The 13,361-nt window shown below is 40.6% G+C and overlaps 3 protein-coding genes across 9 annotated transcripts in view; all 3 read left to right on the top strand.

Annotated features, from left to right (window-relative positions):
* The window catches only part of Usp10 (ubiquitin specific protease 10), a 27,687-nt gene extending 17,882 nt beyond the window's left edge, over positions 1 to 9,805 (top strand). For 5 of the 7 annotated variants that reach the window (XM_086829789.1, XM_086829790.1, XM_086829792.1 and 2 more), the window contains exons 5-10: positions 2,307 to 4,329; positions 4,839 to 5,100; positions 5,164 to 5,250; positions 5,316 to 5,483; positions 5,801 to 6,029; positions 6,097 to 9,805. In XM_086829789.1, coding sequence (XP_086685915.1) covers positions 2,307 to 4,329; positions 4,839 to 5,100; positions 5,164 to 5,250; positions 5,316 to 5,483; positions 5,801 to 6,029; positions 6,097 to 6,437 — 3,110 coding nt within the window. In that variant the 3' untranslated portion in view covers positions 6,438 to 9,805. Of the gene's footprint in view, positions 1 to 409; positions 1,095 to 2,306; positions 4,330 to 4,838; positions 5,101 to 5,163; positions 5,251 to 5,315; positions 5,484 to 5,800; positions 6,030 to 6,096 lie in introns of those variants that run through there. The other 2 variants (XM_086829794.1, XM_020945803.2) reach the window with 2 other exon arrangements.
* On the top strand, positions 9,516 to 12,218 carry LOC110178622 (glycoprotein-N-acetylgalactosamine 3-beta-galactosyltransferase 1-like). Its single transcript, XM_020945806.2, has 4 exons — positions 9,516 to 10,156; positions 10,564 to 11,234; positions 11,291 to 11,657; positions 11,717 to 12,218. The coding sequence occupies exons 2-4, from the start codon at positions 10,795 to 10,797 to the stop codon at positions 11,951 to 11,953; spliced, it is 1,044 nt and encodes a 347-aa protein (XP_020801465.2). The 5' UTR covers positions 9,516 to 10,156; positions 10,564 to 10,794; the 3' UTR covers positions 11,954 to 12,218.
* Positions 12,207 to 13,361, top strand: LOC110178623 (glycoprotein-N-acetylgalactosamine 3-beta-galactosyltransferase 1-like). Its single transcript, XM_020945807.2, has 3 exons — positions 12,207 to 12,646; positions 12,711 to 13,059; positions 13,127 to 13,361. Exons 1-3 carry the CDS (start codon positions 12,207 to 12,209, stop codon positions 13,337 to 13,339), a joined length of 1,002 nt encoding a protein of 333 aa, XP_020801466.2. The 3' UTR covers positions 13,340 to 13,361.

The raw sequence follows: 13,361 nt of genomic DNA, 5'->3' as shown, positions 1-13,361 counted from the left end.
TTATCAAGTTGAGTGGGTTTTTCGGTTTGGAAAATAATGGGTTTAAGAGGGGGGAGGCATTGAAATTGAGTCTATTCTAATGGATTGACATTGTATCCACCAGCAGCTCTTTCTCTCTCTCACTCCCATTGAATTTTCATTTATCACATGGAACGCAGAATAACAAATGGAAATTAAGTACAGTCCCGTCATCCGCTTCGTTTAGTTATTATTGTTACCGTGTTCGTGCCTGATAGTTTCCTTGTTTGCTCTGCTGTTGTTGCAGTTGTTGCTGCTGCTGCAGTCAACTTATTGCAATTTACCTGTGCACTCATGTCTGTAATTATCCATCCAACCTTGTGACACTGCCTTCTCTCTCTCTCTGTCGAATCGTTATGGCAACACGTTCGAAAAGCTGTTGTTATTGCACCCAAACTGACACTCTGGCACAGATTCGCATTACCCCCATTATTTGTTGTTATTTGCAACTATTTTTAATGCATTAATCTCTCTCTCTCTCTCTCTACCTCGACAAATTTCCATATAATATTTGTACTCGATCTGGTCGATTTCCACTATACTCTGGTATATATTTATTGAATAATACACACTTGGTTCTCGGCTTGTTAGTCGCTAATTGAAATTAATTAGCATGCTTGGAATTCCTGAGGGGAGTTAAGAATCCAACGGGGAGAAGCTTCCACTCTCATTGTCATATGATGAGTTAAAGCGGGGATTTGGGAATATGGAGGGCACTATGGATGATATATCCAACCCGATAAATGGGCATTTAGCTGAGATACATTGCACGCTTCGCTTCGAGAGCACTTAGTTAGTGCCTTTGCGCTAATTCGCCGCCAAACACTAAACCCTTGTGAGGCGTCTGAATGATATTGTTTAAATATATTCGATATGCCTCCAGTTTTAGCACATTTAAAAATCTCGAATAGATATTTATAATTATGATAGAGCAAGTACAGGCGGCCCTGGGAAAGCTGTCTCCCAGATGTGGAATTTGGCGTAGAAAAATTCCCTGTTTCTTTTTTTTTTTTTGCTCCCAGAGGAATACTGTCTCTGGGGTGAAATTTGAGGTCGTTGAAAAGGACGAAGTGAAGGTATGTAATATGGATTACATTCCAGGTAGATTTTTGATTGGGAAGAAGATGTTTTGTGTGTATTTCCTTTTATAGTACATTGATTAAGAGCAAGAATCAATGCAATATTCACACTCTTTCTTATTGAAATTGTATATATTTCCCACAGTATATATATTTCCCATACATCTCTGCAAATAATATTGTAATTTGTCATCGAAAAGTGCCTATTTATTTACTTGATTTCGAATGAAATAAATCTATATGTAATTTGTAAACCCAGATACAATATTTGCAATATTTATCTCCCATCTAGATTTAAATAATTTCCCAATATTTTTTTGTATAATTAATTAAAGGAGCGATCTGTTTGCATTGAATCTGAGAATAACATACGCTTTGTTGGGTTAACCCTGTTCCCTTTTCCCTTCCCTTTTCTTATCGAGACGGGAATGGCCATCGGTTTTTATCTCATGCCCCATATCAGGGTCTCGAGTGCGAAGTTCAAACACCTAGCAACAACAGAGGCCAATCGAATTGTGATTTAATAACAATTTGCCCCGTAAATAAAGTCCTACTACTACTCACTCTCACTCTCTCACTCGGAGTGTTTTTGCCCCGTGGAGTACTTGAGTTTTGACATGGATTAGTTATGTTTTCTATTTGCACTGATAACCGGCAATCGATGGCTCGCTTATCAGTTCAAATATAACCGAGAGAAGCGGACATGAGAACAATGCCGACGGCAGTTATTGGACTATCTATCTAAACCTAAATATCCCGGATCGAAAAAGGGGGGCAAATATATATGGTTAGCTCTCTTTGTTTTAGTTTACTTATATTTGCAGATTGATTAGTGATTGATTGGAGCATAGTTTAATCATATTTTCCCTGAATTTTCCTCTCTCTCTGCTGTTCTAAATAATAACAAATCAATTGAGGCTTCTGTTTCTGCTTTCATTAATTAGTATTAATTGTCTGCGGCTTCCAAAAATTCCATTATGTTGCTGCGGTCGCCTGCTCTCATCATTGTCAGAAACCGCAACATTCCGAAGCAGCTTGTTGAAGTTATTATCATTTAGCATTTCAATTGGCATCAATTATGATATTGTAAATTAGTTTGCAGGCGGCAATTGAATATCTTTTTATATATTCAAAGGGGGCGCTGCTCATTTAAGGTTCGAAATAAAAGCTTTTATTGATTGTTCGTTTACTTTCGCTATCTTTTTGCAGTGGACAAGAATTTGATAAACAACAACAACGAGGTGGTGGCCTTGGATGAGAAGTTGGCCAGCGAGAAGCAGCAGCAACTCGACTTGGAGTTCCATCAACAGCAGCAAGAACAGCAGCAGAAACTGCATCAGCAAGAACAGAAACATCAGCAACAGCAGCAGCAACATCAGCAGCAACAGCAGCAGCAGCAACAGCAGCAGCAACATCAGCAGCAACAACAGCAGCAACAGCAGCAGCAGCAACAGCAGCAAAAGCAACAGCAGCAACATCATCAATTGCCGCCACAACAAATTGAGCCGCAGTTAACCAAAGTGCCAAACCTGGTAGTAGCAACAGTGGCACCTCAACTTCAGCAACCATCACAGCATCATCATCATCAGCAGCAGCAACCTGCACCGCAGCAACATCAGCAGCAGCAAACATCTCCTGTCGTGGTGCCGCCTCATCAGCAGCAACAGCCTCAGCAGACCAGCTACCATGAGCAGCATCAGCCGCATCAGGCAACCCAACAGCAATCGCAGCCACCGCGCAAGCCTCCGCAGCAATATAATCAATCGCAGCAGCAACAGGTGCGTCGCAAATACTCCTCGGAGTACAATCACCATCATCATCAGCACGGCAGCAGTGATACCGGGATTCAGACCACCAAGACAATGTCCTGGACGAATTCTGCTCAGCACAAGAAGTCGACACAATCGGTTTCGGTCACAGCCTCGCCCAATAATGTGAACAATGGACCCGGAGTGGGAGTGGGAAGTGGTCTAAAAATCAACAATTATAGTCACACCACAAAGACGTTCACCAATCAACAACACTACCAGCAGCAGCAACATCAGCAGCAGCAGCACTATCAGAACCAGAACAATTACAACAGTGGCGGCAGCAGCAGCAATAACAGCAGCACCTCTAGCAACAGCAGCGGCAATCCGCCTCAGGTGCGCACCTATGGCACCATGAAGATGCCTTCCTCGCCGGTGGCCAGCACTGCGCCAACGCTGGAGCGGAAGAACAGTCAACAGGGGCCAGCACCAGCAGCAGCAACAGGAGCACCTCAAGCTGCACATGGAGCAGCAACTCCTACAGCAACTACCTCAACGGCCAGTATCACGGCTAATCCAAATCAATTCCTGCCCGAGACGAGCAACAATAATAATGCAGCACCAGTAGCTGTCCCTCAGCCACCTCAGCAGGCTGTCACGGTTGCAACACAGGCAGCAGCAGCAGTACCTGCAGCAGCAGCACCAACCAAATCCTACAGCAGTTATGCGGCCAAGAAGCATCAGGCGCATGAACCGGCTGCCCTAAGCTCCGTGGTGGCCAGCTCCACCACCAGTTCATCCAGCAACCCGCAACCACCTCTGAATCTTGCCCCACCGGCGCCACCAGCATCGCAGAATAGTGGCGATAGTGCGCAATTCTCGTGGGCCAGTCTATTTGCCAGCAATAAACCCGTGGCCAAGGTTGCTCCCTATGATGCTAGCAAAACTTTGCAGCAGCAGCAGCAGCACCAACCTCATCCAGTGCTCCAGCTAGCTCCACCTCAGCCAGCTCAGGCTTCGGTCGCTGCTCAAGCAGTGCCTCAACTGGCCCCACCGCAAACTCAGCCCCTGCCAACGGCTCATCAGCAATCACAGTTGCCAGCTCCAGTGCCGGCACCAACCACGCCGCTGATTACACCCGGAACGCTATCCTACTCGGCGGCATCTGCTCAAGCAGTTCCGGCTTCTGCACCAAGTCCGGCATCCGCATCCATTAAGCCCCTGAAACCAGAACCTGTGCGTCCGACTGCACACCAACTCGATGAGTGGACCAATAAGTATGCCGAGTTCCTGACACGCCAAAAGACCAACTTGTCACCGATCAGCCTGCGTCCCCGTGGTCTGACCAATAGGTCCAACTACTGCTACATCAACTCGATCCTGCAGGCTCTGCTCGGCTGTTCGCCGTTCTACAACCTGCTGCGCACCATACCCAAGCAGGCGGCGGTCTTGAGTGAGGTGAAAACGCCCACAGTGAATGCCATGTAAGTTTACTCGAATCCTGTGCATCATCGGGAACCCTTGCCGAGAGAGAGAGAGAGGTTCTAAAAATACTTACTTAATTTAAATCCAGTGTTCGTAAGTGGAGAACGACCTTGTAACTAATTATCCAACAATAACATTGGCACAATTGCCATTATATAATCAGAATTGAACCATTTGTTACTAGAACGAATTTCAATCGAATGGCAGGCCACAGACCAGTCAACAGACACTTCGGCCCATCCATAACCAGCCGGTGTCTGTGTTACGTTCGTGGCAGATGAATAGCAACCGGCCCTGCTCGACGTTCTCCGGTTACCGCCGTTCTGGCGGTAGTCTGGGCTAACGTTAGGGCCGGTCCACGTGCTCCGCCCTCAAGCGGAAGGGGTTTTAGCTTGAACTTTCTCAGCCATAGCGGGCACATACAATTAGACATAGAAAACTAACAATTTAACCATTAAATCACCCTTTATCTGCGATCTATACTGATCATTATTATAATTTCTCTTAGGATGTCGTTTATGACCAACTTTTCTTCGTTGCCCAGCGGCTTGCGTCTGCGTTTGAACAACAACCTGAACAAGGGAGGAGCTCAGAACAAGGGCAAGGATGAGTTTGTGGGCTCAGATTTGCAGTGCGACATGGCCTTTGAGCCCACTGAGATCTACAAGCTGTGGAATGACAGTCGTGAGGAGCATGTCGAGGGTCGCCAAGAGGATGCTGAGGAGTTCCTTGGCTATGTGCTCAACAAGCTCAATGATGAGATGCTGGAGGTGAGTCCTTCAAGAAATTTCAGTTATCAGAGATATTTTATATAAATTCCCCCTAATTTACAGGTGATTAAACTTATTGACAAGCCCAGCTCTCAGCAGAATGGTCAGAATGAGCAGTCGGAACCAGAGGATGGTGGTGATGTCTGGCAGGTAAATTGATAGCTATCCATAGCAAAAGAATATAAGCTGTTTAAAGAATTTTCCCTTCGCACCAGATGATATGCAACAACCGCAACAAGGGCAGTGTCACCCGCCAAACCGACTTTGGACGCACTCCCATCAGCGACATCTTCCGCGGAGAGCTTCGTTCCCGGCTGCAGCGCGAGGGAGAGCACTCTACGGACGTGATTCAGCCCTTTTTCACGCTTCAATTGAACATTGAGGTGAGTTACGATGATAGTGCTAGACGTCATGATGAAGCCACAGACAAGTCAACAGACACAGCGGCACCATTAACCAGCCGGCGTCTGTGTTACGTTCGTGGCAAATAAAATGATACCATCCCCGCCAGCGTTTTGTGGCTGTCTCCGTTCTGGCGGCAGTCACTATAAACGTTGGGGATGATGCACGTGCTCCACTTTTTAATAGAGTCTCCTACTTGATGGATTCTTGCCACAGCAGTGGGCACAAACAAATGGATATAAATTTCAAAACTGCTATGTAGATGTTATACTAATATTTCATGTCTTTCGTTGTACAGAAAGCTGCCTCGGTTAAGGAAGCCCTGGAGATCCTAGTGGGTCGCGATCAGCTAGAGGGTGTCACTGGCAGCAAGACTAAACAGGAAGTGGTGGCCTGGCAGCAGATGACGCTGGAGAAGCTGCCCGTTGTACTGATATTGCATTTAAAGTACTTTGACTATCGCTCAGATGGTTGCACAAAGATCCTGAAGAAAGTGGAGTTCCCCGTGGAGCTGAAAATCGATGCCAGTATGTTGCAGGCGGAAATCTTTGCGAGCTCACCTTATATATTTTTAATAAAATGAATCTTTTACAGAAATCCTCGGCTCAAAGAAGACGTCACAAAAGCAGCGGGCCTACCGACTGTTTGCCGTCGTCTATCACGACGGCAAGGAGGCCTCCAAGGGCCATTACATCACGGACGTGTTCCACACGGGCTACAGCAGCTGGCTGCGCTACGACGATAACTCAGTGAAGCCGATCGGCGAGAAGAACGTCCTCCAGCCGCACACGCCGCGGGTGCCTTACCTTTTGTACTACCGCCGCTCCGACACTTTGCCCCAGCAGCAGCAGGCATCACAGCAGAGTGCCGCCTCCAATGGAGGGGCAGGAGTTGGCAGCAGCTCATCTTCGTCGAATGCCGGGGACAGCAAGTGATGCAGCAACACAGCAGCAGCAGCAGCAGCAGTTGTATAAATACATGTTAGGATATACATAAATATCATATATTTTTGTGTCAGTGTGTGTGTGCGTGAGAGAGAGTGTAGAGTGTGTGCGAGTCTTGGTTTTATATGCATATACAATATATAAAAATTAGATATATTCGAACGGTATACATATATCTAAGCCCAAAGTCCAAAGCGCATGTCAGTGTGTGTGAGTGTGTGAGCAAGGAATTTAGCTCTAAGCTAGAAACTAGATTTAAGAAACAGAACCATAAAAGCAGCAACAAAAATTGGTAGGAACGAAAACTTTGTACAAATAGCAGAAGCAAAACTAAACAGCGAGCAAATTATTATAACCTAGTGCTAAATCTACAAAAATCCCTAACTTTTCCATGTGGCACAAAAAAAAAAAAACAAAACCATTATTTGTAGTAGGTGTTAGGAGGCCCCCTAGAATCTTTCTCGATACGATGTTATGACAAACGCTTAGAGCTGTAAATATATACACAAATATCAATAATATATATATATATATTGTAGTTCATGCATGGCAGGCATTTAAACAAGAAACCCAACAGCAGCAACAATATATATGGAATGCTTTGAATATGCTTTAAACGAATATATATATATTTTAGAGCCAGCAGGAAAGTACAGCCATTGGTTGTGGTCAAAATGGTAGTCAAACCTTAGCAGATGTTGGCTCAAAATCAATTATAAAATTAAATCTCGATCATGTGTTTTTTAATTACGGTTGTAATCTGTTCTTATTGGTTCTACCATGCAATAATTGTTAAAATATCGTAAGCTCCAATATTATATTGTAAAATTTTTAAAAGAAAGCTACATATATTAAGCTAATTGGTTGGCTATTATTTTGATCACAATCGTGCATATATGGCATTATTTTGTACATGCTTGATAAGCAGTTAAATAAGTCAACTCCAACGCCCGTTCATTTTGTAATTTATTTTGTATGTTGTTTAGTTTTACACGGCAGATCCACACATCTCTATAAATATTATCGCTATATTTACTATATACATACGCAAACTTGTTATTCATAGTTAGTGAAACTTATTTTGTGTGCGGGAATCATGATATTTGAAGTTGGCATTATTTGCAACATACTTTTCCTAGGTCTACGGCATTTAGTCTATATACATATTATCACCTTAGGGAGAATTGAAGCGAAAAGTGTAACGAGAAAATATATAGATTTATATGTGTAATCGGGTCATAACTAAAACTAATCAATCATACTAGTTGATAGCTATATAAAAAGCGTATACACACATATACTATATATATATATTTTCTTAAGCTATATAAACGCATATATATATTATTTATAGATATCGTGCCAATGTTAAAACATCAAAAAGGGTTAAAAAAATATATATATTAAAAGCTAATAACTTGTCAAAGCTTTGTATAGTCAGCGGCTAAACGAGAAAAGAATATAAAAAGTTAATCAATTAAGATGATTTTGTTAAATTTAGTCTTGTATTGAAAATTTATTTACGAATTCACTGCATCCTTTGGCGACTTTAAAATTATATTTTTTTTTTTGTTTAAAATCCTTGATATGTATGCTGATCCCACAAAGAAAGGTAATCCTTTTGAGTGGCGCGAAAATCATGAAATATTCTTAGGCTAGAATGCATTGACATCTACGAGGTATATTAAGCGAAACCATAAACATAAATCTACATATAATATATATATATTTTGATGTTATACAAATATGAACTAATTGTAAGCCAAATTATAGGAAAACATTTTTTTATATAGACACTTGGGCGCGTCTGCGTTTTGCTAGTTACAAAATAGGTTCCTAAAAACTACGAAAATGAAAAAAAAAAAACAAACAAAACAAACAACCACAAAACGTAACGAAATGTTGAAGCAAAAGGAATATTACAAAAACAATAATATTAATACTGATATACACATAAATATATATATATATATATATATATATATACATATATATAGTCTAAAGCCAAGCTAAAATCATATAAACATTAATATTAAACTGATGGAAACACAAAACAAACATACAATACATATAAATTTATAAATTCAATTTATACAAAAAACCAAGCAAAGCAAATGCAAAGTGAAAGTCAAAGATTGAAGAAGTTGAATTACCATTTATATATATTTTTGCAAGCGAAATTAGAATGTGAAACATAAACAAAAGAAGCATATATAGGATTAATTATAAAACCACAACTAAAGACGTCAACAATGTAAACTTTTCTTCGCATATAATCTTTTAAATATTATATTTTTTTTAAATATCATAATTGTTATATAATTTATGGAATACTCCAAACAAAAAAAGAGTTGTTCATTCGGATTTTAAAACTGATTTAAAAAATTAAATATCAGGCTCCCAATTGTTATGTTCCATGCGAAGAGTGTGTTTTAAAGCTATTATGAAAAGAATGGATCGATAACTGAATTTATTATTAATATTGCTGATTTTTTAAACCTGTTACTGCCTAATAGTCTTGAAACGCACTGTTCCTATGTCCTAATATTTTGTATAAACGCAAAAGAAAAACCATAATTTTCTGCTTTTATTTTAATAATATTTTTGTAACCCTCTTTGGCCCTGTGTTGTCCCCGAATTATGTATGTTTTAGTTCTTAAGTAGTTTCTAAGGCTGTGTAACTAACTAAAAAATATGTACTAACACTTATTGCTTTTGGTTAGAAGGTGTCCGAGGACTTTTGCCAGACAGTTTTTGTTTATTTTCGCTACATTTTTCCCCCCAACTTTGCGTTTAGTGATGATGATGATGAGGACTCTAGTTCGAGAGGTTTTGATAAACAGAAATTGGCAAGTGCACTTACTAAACGTATAACGAGCGTCTTAAAAGCGCGTAAAATCCGGGAGAGAATGGAATCGAAATGAGGAGCATCAGTTCTAAGTGCGTTTAGCCAGCAGACAAACTAATATTAAATATTAAAACGTTTTGTAATCAAGTTTTCAAGGGGTAAGTGTGATGATATATAAAATGAAAAACAAAGAGAGAAAGTAACAAATAACAAGACACTAGATGTTTAGCAATGCAAAAATGATAAGTTAAACAACAAAACTGAAACTGAAACTGAAACAGAAACTGAAGCAGAAACAGAAGCAAAGCAAAAGCGAATTAATTAGTCCACATTTAGCATAAAGAAGAAAAAAAAACTAAAGTAAATCTACAAAACTAAAACGAATTCAATTGTACTAAGTAAAACTAACATTGTAATGTGGAAGCAAGCTAAAAACGTAAACGAAATGAAATGAAATGAAACATTATATAGCTATAAAACAAAAATAAATCGAGTGATTTCATTGCCACAAGCAAAAGCGTTTCGGTTTGGTTAAAATGGACTTGGCTTTGATATTACAGTGAACAAAGAGGCGCTAATTTATGCCAAAAATGGGTCAAGAAGAGGCTCCAACAAAAACCGGTTGACCCGAAAATAGCTTCAAGAGATTGGATGATGTGCTCTAGATGATCACTTTGGAGGCCCACGAAAGGGAAAGGAGTGGAATTGTTGAGATCTTTAAAATATTTGCTGAATGCGAAAGACGACGACGACACAAGAGCGGAGACACAAGTTGTTGTGAGTCATTACAAATGCCAATCACATCCGAAACTCGAAAACTTGTTTCAGCCAGGCTGAGAGAGTGCACTGAGGATAATTTATGGTACGAGAAAATATTACTTTCAAGCTTTTATATGAAAAATTTTTGTTAAATATGTATACATACTCAATTTATCATTTTTTATTGTATACTTTTAATCTTTAAATTACTAAAATTAACCTTGAAAAAAACATTTTGTTCCGTAAAAGTTTTTAAAGCTGATATTGCCTTGGTTTCACATGATTAATGGTTCTTCATAATGTTCATAATTAACCAAGGAAGTAAGACTAAACACTAAAAATAATTATAAAGTCAAAAATTATATATTTTTCTTTTTATTTCTTCTTATATTGTACTTTCTTTCCTACCATCAAATATTAATGATATAATCTTTACTATTATTTCTTAAGCTTTTATTTCTCCCTTCACTTTTTATTTAATTTACTAACTTTGTTCAACATTTCTTTCAGTGTTGTGGGAGACTCTTTTACTTGCTACCTTGTTGGATGGAAACAAAGTGGAGAAACATCGAGCAGTCGTCGATCAGCTGGCGGCGATGAGCGACACTGCGAAATGCATTCGGTGTGCCCCCCTAGGCTCGTTTTGTAAGAGCTCCAATCCACGCTCACTTACCTGCCGCCACTCAACAACACCTTTCTCCTCCGCCGGAGAAGCGCCAGATGCCAACTTAGTTGCTTGCAATGTATCGCAACATACTGTGCCTGGCTATGGGCCTAATCATAGGCATCCAGGTGACGGATATCTTCGAGTTCTTTCAGCTAACCGAAGCGGGCCTTGGTAGTACGGTAATGACTCGAATCGCAGAGGAGGCCACGCCCCAGCTGCCATCAGAGGAAGAGCTGGCCAGGCGGCTTTACAATCAGACCCGAGTGCTGTGCATGGTGCTAACGATGCCAAAAAACCACATAACAAAAGCGTCGAAGGTGAAACGCACATGGGGCAGGCGCTGCAACAAACTGATCTTTATCAGTAGCCAGGAGGACAGGGAGCTGGGTGCCATCGATGTGGGCATACCCGAGGATCGAGAAAATCTGTATTTAAAAGTGCGAGCGGGCTTGAAATATGTGTATCAGAACTTTGTAGAGGATTACGATTGGTTTCTCAAGGCGGATGATGATACGTGAGTTGTAATATACAAAATATGAATATATTTACTAAATTTTAAATCAATTTTAGCTTTGTGATAATGGAGAACCTGCGTCTACTGCTTTATCCCTATGATCCTGAGGCTGCTCTTTATTTTGGCCATCGATTCCGTTCCACATTTCCGCAAGGTTACATGTCTGGAGGAGCTGGCTATGTGATGAGTCGGGATGCTCTACGGCGGCTTAATCTCTTTGCCTTTAATAACACTCGTTTCTGTCCGCCTAATCAGTCATCGGAAGACAAAGGCATTGGCTTCTGCCTACAGAATGTGGGCGTGGTGGCCGGTGAATCGCGAGATGAGAAAGGCCGGGATCGATTTTGGCCCTTGTCTCCCGATTCCATGCTGCCCACATTCCCCAATAATACCTGGCTGCATAAACTTACCTTTTTTAAACCTGTAAGTTTGTTATATTTAAGTTTTTAAACTTTTATTTAAGTTATATGTTTTATTTTCAGGTTCAGGAGACTGGTTCGAGTTCGGGAATTAGTTTTCATTATGTTAAGAGTCACGAGTTTGATAGATATGAATATCTACTGTATAGATTACGAGTCTTTGGTGTACCTGCGGCTCCTAGATTGCTGCCACCTAGGCTGGAACCCAGGCAATTGCAAGATCAGTTGCAGGTCTGGTCAGAGGAGAAGAGTAATAACCCAAATCCTGTTCTATGGGTTTCTTCGGCTCAGCCTGGATGAGTTATAGTGAAAAAGAGATCAATATAAAATTTTAAACCGCTGATTAAGTTAATTTTAAGTAATCTAAAGTTAGGTCCTTTCTTCAATCCAACGGCAGGTTTCCGTTTTTTGTCATTTAAAATCAAGAATTCGAAAAAGAATATGTAGTATAAACCCAGTTACCTATGACCTATAAGTCAAAAGCTTCCAACTGAAGTTTGTAATATTAGAAACGAATTAAATATTAAAGCAAGAAAGATCTCTTCTAAGAAACATGTCAGGAAAATATTGGAATACTCTCTGCTTGGCTCTGGGCCTTATCATGGGCATTGGGCTGGCACTCCTCTTTGAGTATTTTCAGACTTCCGAAGGGGATTTCGACACCGAGCAAATCCAAGATGGGATTATTCATCAGAACCGTACGGAGGAAGATCTGGCTAGTTGGCTTCACAACGAGACCAGGGTACTCTGCATGGTGCTAACGATGCCACAAAACCATGAAACGAAGGCCTTGGCAGTGAAACGAACCTGGGGAAGGCGTTGCAATAAGCTGATCTTCATCAGCAGCCAGGAGGACAAGGAGCTGGGTGCTATCAATGTGAACGTTCTCGAGAAGCGAAGACATCTATTTAGAAAAGTGCGAAAGGCTGTGAAGTACGTGTTCCAGAACTTTGTGGAGGATTATGATTGGTTTCTCAAAGTAGAAGATGACACGTGAGTTTATAACTTAAATATCTAATAAATAAATTATAATAAAAACATTTTAAATCTACTTTAGCTTTGTGATAATGGAGAACCTGCGTCTACTGCTTTATCCCTATGATCCTGAGGCTGCTCTTTACTTTGGCCACCGAAACCACTTCTCCTCTCGGCATGGAAACAAATCCTTAGGAACTAGCTATGTGATGAGTCGGGAGGCCCTACGTCGGCTCCATCGCTTAGCCCGGAATATATATAATTTAGATTCTTTAAATTCATTATCCGAAGAGGAACAGTTGACCTTTTGCATGCGGCATGCGGGTGCTGTGGCAGGTGATGCCCGAGATGAGGAAGGTCTTGATCGATTCCTGCCCATGACTCTGCCTGATAAGATGCCTAAGCCAAAGGATTTGGAACTGTATAAACCTGTAATATTAATAGTTTTAAGATCTTAAATTTGTTGGTAAACTAATTTAGCTTATTTTTCCCTTTCAGGTCAAAGAAATTGGCTCGAAATCAAGAATAACTATTCATCACGTGAAAAACCACAATATGATGGAGTTTCTTCTATATAGACTGCATGTTTTTGGAGTTCCTGTAATGCCGATATCCTTGCCACCTAAGCTGGATCAAATACAACTGGAGAAACAGATGATTCTTTGGGCTTTGGAAAACCACACAGACTTTAACACTACTTTAAAAACCTAGTTTCTGAGTAGTTTTAAAACTG

This window comes from Drosophila serrata, unplaced genomic scaffold (assembly GCF_035046125.1).
Source record: "Drosophila serrata isolate PLE 108 unplaced genomic scaffold, ASM3504612v1 contig_217, whole genome shotgun sequence".
NCBI classification, from domain to species: domain Eukaryota; kingdom Metazoa; phylum Arthropoda; class Insecta; order Diptera; family Drosophilidae; genus Drosophila; species Drosophila serrata.
The sequence above is the reverse complement of the archived record's forward strand: the minus strand, read 5'-3'. Positions and strand labels throughout refer to the sequence as shown.